At 32.3% G+C, this 14,886-nt stretch overlaps 1 protein-coding gene across 1 annotated transcript in view; it reads left to right on the forward strand.

Moving 5' to 3' along the window:
- Nucleotides 1-14,886, forward strand: part of LOC142325705 (uncharacterized) — an 82,558-nt gene that overhangs the window by 34,378 nt on the left and 33,294 nt on the right. Inside the window, exons 13-14 of the mRNA XM_075367735.1 lie at nt 11,362-11,546; nt 14,232-14,482. Of these exons, the coding sequence (XP_075223850.1) occupies nt 11,362-11,546; nt 14,232-14,482 (436 nt within the window). The remainder of the gene's footprint in view (nt 1-11,361; nt 11,547-14,231; nt 14,483-14,886) is intronic.

Raw genomic sequence — 14,886 nt, forward strand, 5'->3', positions numbered from 1 at the left:
CAGAAAGTCGTCTACGACTTTAATAACTCGTCTACGACGAGTTATTAAGATTAATAAATCTTAATAACAGATTAATCTTGAACTTAACAATATTGATAACCTCAAGTTGTGTTATACCAGGAAACAAATTATTTACATCAAAAGAAAGAAAGAGTAGAATTAAACAGAATATGTAATTCCTTAATGTTTATAACAAGCACAGTTGAGTTATTAATACCAAATTTTGGTTGAATTTTATAATTAAGACAATTTAACAGCACAAGCAAACACAGCACAAATGACACTACTGGTCTAATTGGTTATTGGATGATTGGTTAATTGATTATGATGATTGGATAATTGGATTGGATGATTGGATAATTGGTTATTGGTTATTGGATGATTTTGTTTATGTAATATAATGAGAGAATACAATTTAGGTAGTTGCGAATTCATTACTGTTAACGTGAAACCATCACTATCCCTGAAAATAAATAAAAAATTAATAATTCTTTTAACTAATGTTTGAAATTTAGTTGTAGGATTCACCTTAATATCAACATTTTTAGGGTCTAATTCAAGAGCCACTTTATCTAACTGGCTTCCCGAATAAGAAAGATTTTACCTTAATTTTGGGTAATAGGGACTAACCTCTGATTTTAATGAAATTTGGAGTATACCTTGTTTAGGGCCTAAGTTATTGTATATAATTATGGACTCAACCTAAATCGGATAATTTAATATTTAAAATTAATCAGATGAGGTTAAGGAGCGAAGCGAGCAATGATTATTACGGTTTAGCAGATTCGCAGAAAGATCGGGTAAGCATGACCTTAAGGATTCTCGCACGCCTCATCACATCACAATGAACGACAACCCGCAAGTGCGGACTGCCGCCGGCTCCACGTACGAGCGGTCCACCAACTCACGCTCACGACGGAAAATTTTTCCCACAAGGCGAGAGATGACGTTCTATGTCCGTTCATCCCCTGCATCCTGCAAATGGTGTTCTCAGGCGTCAAGTGACCGAACTGAGGGTAGTCCCTCCGCATGTCCTCCCATCTATGGCACTGGAACACCACATGCTCTATGTCATCTAGCTTTACGCAGTACAGGCACAAATTATCATCCGCTCTTCTGCAGCAAAACAAGTACTGTCGGAAGCAGCTATGGCCCGTCAAAAACTGCGTGAGTTCGTAATTGAGCTCGCCAAACCTCCTGGTGATTCAAGGGCCCACTTCCGGAATCAATGGCCCGAGTCCAAATGCCAGTCGTAGCGGTGTTCCATCATGCCTGCCACCTCTACAATAGAACAGCATACACAGCATGCCTGTCTAATCCTGCATATATTTCACATCAAATCTGTGCTAGCAATCCAACAGGTGGCGTTCCAGCGACAAGGCAGGCCGCTTCAGCGGAGACGGTCCTGTATGCAGTGCAGATCCTTAATGCCCACCCGCTTCTGTATACTATCTAGGAGCCGCCGATTTCTTGCTGCATTTAAGGCCTTGTACCATACCGGAACTCCATACAATAGGATAGAGAACACGACATGGGAGTATATCCTACACTTAGAGAATCTGGGGCCTGCGACATTGTCAAGTAGTCTAATCAAACTACAAAGTCCTCTCAGTCCACTGCACAACCTGGCGGACATGCGGGGAGAAAGAGTGCCACCGGTCCAGCCAGATGCCCATGTATTTCGTTTCGGTGTCTGGGACAATGACGTATCTCTTAACCGTGAAGCGGATCGGTGCAATGCCTTCTCGCAGCCAATATCACCGCCTTGGCCTTTTGAGGGACTAGGCACAGACCCTGCTTAGAGAGCCAGGTGTCAATCAGGGCGATCAACCGGTTAGCCCATAGCACGACGTCCTACTGGCAACTACAACAAGCGCCAAGTCATCAGCGAAGGCGACTGAAAAACTCCTGCAGGGTACTATAATCATAGTAGCCCATCGTACGCAAGGTTCCACAGGAAAGTGCCAACAACAGACCCCTGTAGAACCCCACACCAAACACGTCGAAGAGCCGTCTGCAATCGTCCAGCTCGTAGACGACTTTCCTGTCCTGCAGATAACTATGTATCATCCTCTTGACGTATGGCGAGATACTCCCCATATGAGAGGTAGCGCTGGAATCGGATCATCACGCTTGGCAGCCCTTTGGAAGGCTCGACGCCGTACCAAACATCTCCGTCGGAATAGATTTATCTGAGGCGACCATCAGTACGTGCACTGCCGTATTGATGGCCTGAACTTACTTAACCTAACTTGCACCTAAGATTTTTTTTTAATTTGCTGGACTACCATTAGCTATTGCTTCAGAGGATGAGATGAATAAATGACAAGTAGTGTGTGAAAATGCCATGCCGGACTGGGATTCGAACCGAACCCGGGACCTGGATGAAATGCCGAGACCCTACCACTTGCACCTAAGCTTAACCTAATTTAGCTCACTGGGCTGGTCTAATTGTTAACTCGTCATCGCAAATCAGTGATTTCGAAGTCAAGAATTCCTAAGGTTCAAGTTCTAGTAATGACAGTTACTTTTTTACAGATTTGAATACTTTATTGTGGATATTGGTATTCTTTGGTGGTTGGGTTTCAATTAATGGCACTTCTCAGGATTGTAACCTGAGACTGTACAAAAGACATACATACTTCATACTTTATTCATAACACATACATATCATCCTCTAAAGTAATACTTTATGGTGGTTCCGTAGGCTAAATAGAAAAAAGAGGTAAGCCTAATCTAATTTAGTCTTAAGTGAAGCTAATCTCATTCTTAACTTAATTAATAAACTTAACCAAATTATTTATTCTGAAAATAATGTATACTACACTTGAACAACTCTGAATAACAAATTTTTTGATGACTGTACTGTGTAATTAATGACAGATGTAACTCAGTTGAAAAGTGTTTCCAACAAATATTGTAATGAACAACTTAGGTCCTAAATTAAGTAAATTCCACATTTCATCAAAATTGGAGATAAAAAATTGTATGATTTTATATAATTACATAATTTTGTATTTTAATGTTGAACAATTATTAATAAATTTGATGTGACATTGAATTCTGTTGTGAATTTATTGTGTTTATAATATCTGAGGAAGGTATTTTACACCAAAAGAGCTGTCATTTTTTAATAAATTTTTTGCAAATCAAAAAGCATATTTTGCATTCACTCTTTTTATTTTTATTTTTAATTGTCAGCTGTATTATTTTGTTTATAAGAAAACTACATTTTTATGATTAAGTTTTAATGTCTTTACAGTGGTTATTGTAAGTAGCATTTCAATAGTATATTTTAACAAATGATAATATGAGTTGTTCTGGATGCATGCCATCGCAATAATGTGATCTATAGCATTATACATATATGTTTTTATTCACTTGCATTATAGATCATTAGATTATTAATGTTCTGGTCAAGATTTTTTAAATCTCTTGTAGGGTAAAAAGAGATTATTATTAAATTCAATCTGTTTAATATTTTTTTTTTTTTGAGGTTTTTTAGGGGCATCGACTACTTTGGTCATTAGCCCCATCCCACTTCAAAAAAAATAAAAAAAAGGTTTCAATGATTCACAATCTCATGAATCAAAAATGTTCAAAATTTTACATTTTTCCATAACTTCTAATCCAACAAATTACTTCCTAGGCTTTCCTTTCAGCCATCCTGTCTTGCACCGTTTTTCCATTCTGCTAACGGCCTCAACTTTCGATGACAGTGTGTCTGAGGCCTCGGACATGGCATCGTCGTCTTCTCTTTCTGATGCCAATGACGTTTGCCGGCTTACATCAGGTGATGAAAGCTTCATTGGTGCTGTTAACATCGTTGCAATTGAATCTAAACTAGCAAGCGATGCACTTTCCGCGGCTGATGAGCTGGATTCTATCTCTACTGCAGTGCTGGGTCCAGCTGAAATAGATGCTCTCACCGAAGCTGTTCTTTGAGCTTTTAGAGCCTCCATTGTTGCAGTTTTTATATCACCTGCGTGTGGTGCTTTTTCAATACTAACTTGCACCTCCATTTCGGTAGACTCAGATTTTCTTGTCACAATTTCTTTAGGCTTGTGACTAGTCGACGGAGTGATCTGTTTCTCTTTGTCAGATAAGTCAAGATTTTTAATTTTTACGCTAGTTTGTGGCTTTACGATGTAGGGCAGTTCCTTGAACGACAGTTGTGATGCCCTTTACAGTTAACGCAGATTGGAGGGTCTTTACATGGTTCACCCTCATGTGTTTTCTCTCCACATATACATATTTCCTGCGGTTCACATCTAGTTGCTGTGTGTCCAAATCGTTGACACTTAAAACATCTCATCGGCTGTGGAATGAAAGCTCGTACATCAAACCGATGGATGCCAGCTCGTATCTTTTCAGGAAGGTTCGGCATATTAAATGTTAAAACATGCGGAACAACTTCACCATTTCTTCGCATGGTTAGTCTGTGACACTGAGTCACTCCCTGACTCGACATTTCTTGTACAATTTCTTCTTCTGTACAATTAAGAAGATCGCGACAAACAACAACTACTCTGGATGAGTTAAGTGTACTATGCGGTTGGACAGAAACCGCAAATTCACCGATCTTCTTCAACGCCTGAACTTTCTGGCTTTGCATGTCGTTGATGATTTTGACATGCAATCCATTAAAGGTTTTATGAATTTCCTTGACAGGACCACCAGCACAATTAGTAATTTCTCTTGCGATTAAGAATGGACTAACTTTTTGAAAGTTTCCATTCTCCTTTGTAATAATTTAAAATCTTGGTTTGGGAGCAATGTTTCCAAACAACGACTTTCTCAATTCCCTACTGATTTTGTCAGCATCTCTCTTGATTTTATCTGACTCCTTGCTCTTTTTCCTCTTCGCTTGTGGCAAATCGGAGGTTTCTAAACGAGGGTGTTTACATGCACCCTCTGCCACGTTAGTTTGTTCAATATTCATGAACGTTTATCCCTTCTGTAGCAAGGCTAGCCGCCAGGGTACACCCCCACTCCAGGGTTACTAACCTTGGAGGTCTGATCCGGTACTCCGGTGGGACCGGCATATGTCCTGGCAGAGAGTGGATGTGCAATCTCTGCACTGACTCCAGGCTCCTACTCACCGAAGCTTTCAGAGCTCCCATGCACCGACATACATGGGCACCATTACTACATGCTTGCCATCGCAGGGGGCATGTGGACAATGGAAGGGTCTCTGTTACACCTGCAATAACATTGACCCTGGCCGCCACACCGCCAGCTCTAAAAGTGATATGAGTCCATTTCCAAAATCGTTTATTATTCCAGTTCCTGCAGGTAGCCGAAAAATCCAGTCCGTTTAGTGTCCTGAAGTTGGAAACAGGTCAAACATAAAAAAGCATAACCGAGGAATTTACTCGGAACCCTGTTAGCCAACTATGTGTATTGTACATAAGTACACCTGTTACCGCCCTGGACGTGGAACGTAGTGTGTTCTGGTTGTGGGGATTACCTACCTCAGGGCCTGTTTAATATTAATGGAATTAATTGTACGTTTTGTTTTATATAGCTTAGAAAAATAATACCTCTTGTGCTATTATTATTGTGCATATATTTTTGTTTCAACAAACAAAATATCAAAGATCGCTTTTGGTGTATCCAACTTTAAAGTATTGCATCCAAGGTTATTAAAATTACAATTAGGTTTAGGTTATTACAATTATTTACATCCATTTCTTTCAATTGGATCTCATATGGGTGATTATTTGTACAATTTTTTTGTAGTAATTCATGAACATAATAGAACAGCTACCCAAAATCCTCGATTTTATAATTAATTTTTTTAATTTTAACAAAACACTAAATAATTTTAATAATTCTTAATGATTATTTATGCAATAATATTATCAACAATTTTCCAACTTCCATCAGTATAATTGCAGTTTATTTGAAGAAACTGCAGTAGAACAGCAAATGAAAAACATTTATTTACTTACTGCATTTTAACTTTCAGAACATTTATGTAATTTGCAGATGAAAACAAGAAGAAAAAAATGAGAAATAAGCTCTTAACATGTACAGAGTGAATTGTATAACATATTGTTAAATCAGATGTTGAGTTATACCATTGAATTCAATCATAAAGAACTATATGATTATTATATCAAGAAATTAGGAATATTTAAAAGCTTTGTAAGAAAATGTTAAGTTTCTGAATACTGCAACAGGATTATAATATCCCTTTCTTGCATGTAATGGTGGAATTCACAAAACATATTAAAATTATTTAATTTGGCTTGTAAAGTAGATTTAAAAAATGAAGATAATGTACAATTAGCATAAAACATTTATCTACCAGAAAAAAGTCAATTTAATTAAAAACTGGTCTGAAGTATTCTTTTCTGTCAAATATAAGAATTCTGTCCCACTTTTTGTTCAGCTTTACATCAGAAATGTAATACTACAGACTTGATTATTTGATGTACGTATCATATGAATCTTAATAAATATTTGAAAACTTGTCATGTCTTTATTCATATTATTGAATGAAATAAGTTAGTAAAATGTCATCTAAAATGATTTTACAGTTTTAAAATTCAAAATGCTTGTGGTTAAAATTTCTTCAATCAGTCACTTGCTAGGATGTGTGTAATAATCAAATCAATTCAATACATTGATGGGGTATCTGTTAATTTTTTCAGTGATACTTGAAAAAAAGGGAGCGAATAATCTTAAGAAAAAAAGTAAGAGTCAGAAGTTAGACTTTTATCTATGGATTCATGGACAAAATCAAACCTCTTAAAAATTTTACCATTGATCATATTTGTGTTGACAGCAATATCAGGAACAGATTGTGTAGTTTTGTAACAACTAGTGGTGTGAATGATTTCCATTTTATTTGTAATATAATTCAGTATTATGACAAAAAAGTTTAGCTTAGAATGTACATTGAGCAGTGTGGGTGCTTTATCGATGTGCCAGTATTTTATCCTGTTCTCATACATTGCATAAATGTATTAAGCATAACGTATCAAATTTATGTCAAGGACATAGATTGTAGGAGACTCGTAGATAAGCTCTTGTTGCTGGTGATATTTTCAAAATACTTTCTGCTCTAATATCAGTGATAATTTAATTCACTAAATGTACTGAGACCACGTGCAGCCAATGATGAAAGCTAGTTGCAAATGCATATATCTAGTTTATGATTTTTCTAAAGTTAATTCCTTTAAGGACCATATTCCTCTGCACTAGTATATAAATTTAAAGAACTTGAACAATCTAAGTACAGAACAATAAATAAAGTAGGATGACACTTAATTTTATCATATAAAAAAAAGTTTTAAAAAAGTTTTTTTTTTCTTTACTTCAGCTGTAACTACTTTTTTTTTTTTTTTATAAACGTTATCACGAATAATACATTTTTTTTTAAATACTATAAATAAAAACGTTTTTAAAACTTTATAAAATATAAATTATAAAAATCAATATTGTAAAGTTAAAAATTGAAATTAAAACCAAAATTAAATATTTATTATTATTTAAAATAAAAAATTAAGAGTTATATACATAAAAATTACATCAATTAATAAAAGTATTAAAATTAAAATAAATAAATAGGTTAAAATTGATGATTATAAACTTATTTATTATTTATTTTAATTTTAATATTTTTATCAATTGACGTCATATTTTTATATACGAGGGTGTCAATTATTATCCGCAATTTAGTTAAATTTTTATTTATGTTTGTAGTTCTGTCGTGTTGCGTAGATGACGCATGCGTGGTTTAATTGTTATTTCTGTGCATGTTTGATGCTGCTAGGTTAGTTCCATCATGATGAAAGTAACAAGCTGTCGCACACCCAGCGTTGCGCAGTGGCTCGTCCCAAAATCCTTTTCCCGCCATGATGTTTAAATTCATTTATGCGGTTGCCGCACAAACAGAAGCAAGACATCAATGTGATTAAAGGCAGAATTATCAAAAATAAACTTTTGAAACACAAAAGAATAAAATTGGCGTCGAAATGTGGATTTTTACTCTAATATTTATAAATAATTGAAGATGAAGTCAATAAGTTCAGAGAAAATTTCATTCCATTGATCGATTAGCCAGTAATATATTCTTTTCATTTTTCCCATACAGGCATTTGAATGCAAAATTTAATCATATTTATTTCATTAAAATTTAAATTCAGATAAAAAACACTTTTTATCATGTTCACAACTTACCATGTTCAATTTTTATATTATCACGTGATTTTTCGCTTTTTTGTAGCCACACACTTTGTAATGCTTCATTCTCCGGGAACGGAAAATATTTCACGTTCTTTTTCGCTGGCGAAAGTTCTGCTCAAACAATTGGGGAAATAACACGACGGCATATTTACATTTGTATCAGAATAAATTTGTATAAAAAAAAAACACTGTTTAAAAGCGAATAGTTATAAAATCGAGAAAATTCAGAGACAAACTATGCGTGTAAAAGCTAAAACAGAATTGTGTCTTCAGAGAGAAAATTCTTTTCTGCTTTGTGCAGGTAAAAAAATGAGTCAAAAGTTGTAAAACAAAACGAATTAAGATATCAAACCTGAATGCAGAACAATTGTTCTCTTTATTGCACGCGGTTTAAAATGGTTTACCTAGAAAATCGCTTGCATTTCATTTGACTCATTAGAAAAATATGTTTATTGAATATAAAATTATTTTTCACTAAACAACAACTTTTTATTTTATTTTTATTTCAGTATTATAAAGTAATGTTCATTTTGGTATCCGTAAAAAAATAAGTAATATCTCATTTTCCCGTGTAAATTAGATTATTAAAAGCAATTTCTTTAATAAATTGTTATGTGATAATATTTTTAATTAAACTAAAAAATCATCAATTCCGAAGATTGACCAAATTAAATAATATCAGATCTTTAGTTATAAAATTTTGAAATAAGTTATCTCCCATTTTAACAGCATTAAATAGTTTCACATAATAAATGGAAAATAATATTAGTAAAAAAATATTTTGAGCATAAAAAAAAAAATGATCGGTGATTCGATACCGAACCCCACGAATAGCAAAAGGAGTCGTTACCATAGAGCCACACACGCTACACGAAGACTTTGTGTCAGTTGCACTTCATAAGATGTGTCCCCTGTTTGTTTGTTTAGGTTTTCATTCATTATTTTGAATTTTATCTTAATTAACAATCAATTTCAATACTCTTAAGAATCAATAGACTTGTATAAAATATTTATTTTTATTAAGGATTATTAAAAATAAATTTTTATTATTTTTAATAAATATTACAACTTTATCAGTACCAAATAATACTAATTCATATTGAAAGTGAATAATCATTCATAAATATTCGATTGTTAGCTCGTTTAATCATTATCATGTATTTAAAATTTTGTAAAATTTTTGTACAACTAAAAACTTTTGTCCCAAAATCCCTTACTTATATGTTCAAATAACCCGGTAGAAAATGAGATTTTGGGATGAGCGTATATGCATGCGCGCCGAATACTGTGTGCAATGCTACACCTTGTTACTTTCATCATGAGTTCCATTATCGCTGCCCTTGTTAACCGTGGCTGCTCTGCTTTCTGTTCGCACCAAAGAAGAACAACGTTCACTGATCCATTTTTTGTGGTCGGAAGGTGTATCATGGGCCGAAATTCATTGAAGACTTTCGGTACAGTACGAGAACAGTGTGTTGCCGCAACGTAGTGTCTACGAATGGATGAAAAATTCAAAAATGGTCGCACAAGTGTTAGGCACAACGAAGGAGCCGGACGACCGTTTACCGCCACTAATGAGGAAAACATTGAGCGTGCACGTGACATGGTTTTCTTAGACAGGCGAGTAACTATTGATGAAGTGGCACATCGTCTGCAAATTAGTCACGGTTCTGCCTACGAAATCATCTACAACAGGCAAGATGGGTCCCAAAACATTTCAGACAGTCGCATAAACAAACATGCTTGGACATCTGCCAAAAACATTTGGATCGCTATGGTAACGAACGGGACATCTTAGAATCATCACTGGTAACGAAACATGGATCCATCATTACGAGCCGGAGAGTAAACGGCAGAGTATAGAATGGAAACATCCAAATTCACCCTGCAAAAATAGTTCAAGACCCAACCATCCGCAGGAAAACTGATGCTTACGGTTTTTTGGGAGTCACAAGGCCCAGTACTGGAACATTATGAGGAAAGGGGCACGACAGTAAACAGTGCTCGTTGCAGTGAGATGCTTACTGCCAAGCTGAAGCCTGCAATTCGAAGCAAATGGCGAGGACTGCTGTCGAAAGGTGTTGTGTTGCATGAAAATGTCAAACTCAACTTTGAAGTATTGGCTCATCCACCGTATAGTTAGATCTTGCCCCTTCTGACTACCACTTGTTTGATCCACTCAAAGATGCATTAAGGTACCGTCGATTTACCTCGGACGAAACAGTGAAAGAAGCGGTACATTCCTAGCTCGCAGCTCAACTGAAAACCTTCTTTTATGAGGGCATCAGGAAGCTTGTGCAACGATGGACCAAGTGCATTGAAATGCAAGGGGACTATGTTGAAAAATTATGTACATGAAGTTTCCTATTTGTATTGCAATAAAATTTATAACTACATTGCGGATAATAATTGACTTACCCTCATATATATAATTTTAATTTTAATTTTTTACTTTAAATTATTGATTTTTATAATTTATATTTTTTTTTTAATTAACAAAATTTTTATTGTATTCTATAAATAAAAAAAAATATTCGTGATAATGTTTTGTGCAATATGTAATTTTATGTGAACAATAAAAAAAATGGATTACAACTGAGGATGTGAGAAATTCACGAAAACATTTTTGTATTTGTGATAAAATAAGGTAAGTGTTTTCCTACTTTATTTATAGTTCAGTACGTAGGTTGATCAAGTTTTTTAAATCTAGTTTGTTGTATTTCAAAATTTTTGGCAAGAAATTAATTGAATTTACTCATAAATATAATTTACATTTGATAACAACCTGAGCCATTCTTAGTATCCAACATAATATTTTTAAATCATAATGTCATGACCATAGCCTAATTTTCTTTTCCTTCCACTTTCTTCATCTTGAGAAACAACAATTAATTAAAAGACAAAAAATCTTTATTTTCTTTCACTTCATAGATTCTGTCAGTGCTAGATTGATACTGCACATTAGTTAGAACAAATAGAAAGATCTTAATTAAGTTTTACTAGTGCTTTATCAAATATATATGTCTAGTCTAACTCCGTTAATTTAAAAAACTATTCAGAATATGGTTTTATCTTGTATCATGTTGTACACAGCATATTTTAAAATAAATCAGCCTTTTAAGAAAATGAAAAAAAAGTCATAATTTTATTGGTTATTGATTTTAGGAAGCAAAGCGTAACAATAAACCTGGAAAATATTTCCTTGAAAATTATGCTTCTATTCCTCAAAACCCATTTAAAATGAATGAATCAACAAAAGAAGAATACCTTGCTCTTGATTATGCAGGACAATTCACCAGTGCAATAGAAGTTGAAGTGCGTTCAGATTTGAATGCAATTGTTAGAACTGGGTATGTCTTAAGTAATATTATGATTTATATTAATTGAATTTTTTTATAAGTAAATTCTTAAAAAATAATTAAGAGCAATAATTGTGCATTTATAACACCTGGTTTGCCATACCAATTACAACAGTCTTGATGTCTGACATTTTGTGTTTTTCACAAAAATAACAATTTTGGTTTTCAAAAAAATAACAATAAAAATAACCTTAAGAGTGGATCAAGATATTTTAATGAAATTTGGTAGTTGTACTCAACATCTTCAAAAAATAAATTTGAACATTTAATCTTTAAAATTCCAAAATGACTACCAATAATTTTTTTTTTTAATCATTAATAGCTCTTTGAATATTAAATTTATTGAATAGTGTTTTATTGGATAACATGTTTTTTTTAAATTGGTTGATAAACAGCTGAGATATGGGTGAAATGGAATGCAAGAGAAATGGAATGATACAGTTCAATAAAAGGTGAGAACACTCGCTTACCTTTCTGTCTGCAGCAATTTCAGAGTTATAACTCCAACATCAGCAGACCAATTTTTATAAAATACACATAATTAAAAAGAAAATATATAGCAAAAATATAGTTATTAAAAAAAAAAAAAAAAATTTGTTAAAATTGTAAAAATTGTTAGTATGTATATTATCATATTCCTACATCCATCATGGTAAGATAAATAATCGAATTTATCAAAGCATTCATTTATTATCAATTTAATCAGTTTATCAAATCCAGTTTGTTTTTATTTTTATTATTATATAACTAATATATCAATTTCTTTATTTAAAATTTCTAAATTATTATTGATGTCAGTAATTTTATGTTTATTTTTTATTAGAAGACATACATTTAATATTACCTTTTTTGTAATTATTACAGTGCTCTGAAAACCTTTTTATGAATGACCTGAGGGTAACATCGCAATTGTTACATTTGATTCTATATATTCCACTAAAAATTATAAAAAAAAAAAAAATATATTAAAATTTATAAAGCAAAAAAAATTCTAGAAAGAAATTATAAAACTCTACTTATTAAATATATAATTTGTAATAATGTTATTATGGTATTTAAAAGTAATATATTTACTTATTATTAGTAATAGTAATTATATATTACATAGCAGTAGTACTACAAATATCACTAATATGTTTATTTAATAAAAAAGGATGTAAAATTGCATACATACCTGATAAACAAATAGAATATATTTTACAAAATAACAATGTTATTAATAATCATGAACTTTGTGGAATATATAAAATCAAATGTAATGATTGTGAGATATGTATATAAGTTAAGTTTAAAACTCAACAAGTTCCGTTTTTGAACGTTATCGTCCTTTATTATATATAATAGGACGATGTAATATCAAACGATTTACAACTGTTATTAAAGTAACTGTGAAGTAAAATTCGCCTTATTTTTTAGAAAATATCTTTAATAGTACATAATTAAGAGAAAATCCACAATACAATACCTAACCTGTTTCGAGTAATGATGGCTACAAGTTATTTCATTTTTCATATTTCATCTTTGAAGTACAAGAACTGTACTCAACTTCAAATATAAATTATCACTCATTTTATGCTTTTAAAAAGTAGAGTAAAGCTGAGTAAAGTAGTTGCCGTAAATTTTATTTGCATAATATATCCATCAAGTATCCCCATAAAAACTTTATTGGTTATTTACACTACATTAGGTATGAATGTTGATTTTATTTATTTATTTTTTTGATTGTATTTCACAGAATGTCGTATTGTATTTGCAAAATATTGAAAAAATGTTATGTTAGTAATATGTATAATGGTAATAACAACACAGTGAAAAATCATTCAGTTTAATGAATTCATTAGATAGAATATGAAAAAAAAGAGTAGAGCAAAGGTTAAGTTAAGATTAGATTTTACATTGTTATTCAATGAAGCTTATATCTAATATATTATACAGATTTTTAGAACCATAAGTTTGCCAGAGCATGGCTTAAAAGAAACTCTGCTTATCACTTTAATTTACAATATAAAAAAAATTGTTCTATGGGTGTAATTGACTCTAATCTCTCTCTCTGTTTTGTGTGTGTGTATATGCGCACACTACAAAAAATTGTAATTATAACTAAGATTTTCAGTTTCCATCCATTTTTATCCTATTCTTTACCAAATCTTTTTTTTTTATCATGGAATGATAAAATGTACATTTTTAATGTATGTAGGTTCTTCTCTTTCATTTTATAAACCAAATCATTACTCCATAACTTTTTTTTTTTTATATGACAGTGTGGCTCTGAAATGCAGCCTTTTGAAAATTGTTCATCCCAGCAGGGCAAATGTTTTTTTCAATTGAGTTTGTAGCATATAAAAAGTATGACTGTTTCGCAAAAATTCAGTTAGTTCAGAATTTTTGTGAGGCGTTAAGCCAAAATTTTACATTGGAGATTGGGGTAAGATCTTTGATACATTTAAAATAAAATAGAAAAAATTGTCTAAAAATGATGTAACTATTTTCAACCTGCAATAAAAACACATCATAGTAATTGGGGTTTTAAATTAAAGGTAGTCATCTAATTGTGTTTTTAATATTTGAGGTTTTTTAATTCAAGATATATGACAAGCAGTAAAATTTAGGCAAAAATTATATTAACTAATCAAAATTAACAACTTATATTATTTTTAAAAATTTAATTTTTTACAGGGCAGCTGGTCAGTTAACTGAAATTTATATTGATTCTACATGTGATTTTCATACAAGAATCACAGTAATAGTTACTAATTTGGGATTAGCATCATCAGCTTACTTTCCCAGGCTTTCTAATTGCCCTGTGGAAGTTCCAGATGTTTGGACTCATAATGAAGGACCTCTTGCTGATATTGCACCACAACATAGACATATTTATAGAATGTCACTTTATGGCGCATTGCCAGTTGATAGATTTCATTGTTCAAGTAAGAAAATTATTTTTTTTTTTTTAATTTATCTATACATTGAATAAAAGCTAATTTATTTTCCTACTTTCTTTTCTTATGAGCTAACTGCAAGTTATCTTGTTTTTGATTTTGTTAGTTCTTAACTTGTGAAAAACTTTTAAATGTTCATAATGTTAATTTTCATTTTTGCAATATAGATGATTACTGAATTAATTAGCATTAAGCTGTTGATTGCATTAATTATGATTGAATTACATTATATTATTGATTATTTTAATTACAACATTCTAAACATTTGCCATATTCCCAGATTATTATATATTTCAGGACAGAGCTCTGGAGATATTGGACATACTGTCTGTCCAGTAGGCTAACCACTATGTTCATTGTCGACACTACTCATGCAGCTCTGCATATTGATC

The sequence above is a fragment of the Lycorma delicatula genome, chromosome 5, assembly GCF_047948215.1.
Source record: "Lycorma delicatula isolate Av1 chromosome 5, ASM4794821v1, whole genome shotgun sequence".
Classification (NCBI taxonomy): domain Eukaryota; kingdom Metazoa; phylum Arthropoda; class Insecta; order Hemiptera; family Fulgoridae; genus Lycorma; species Lycorma delicatula.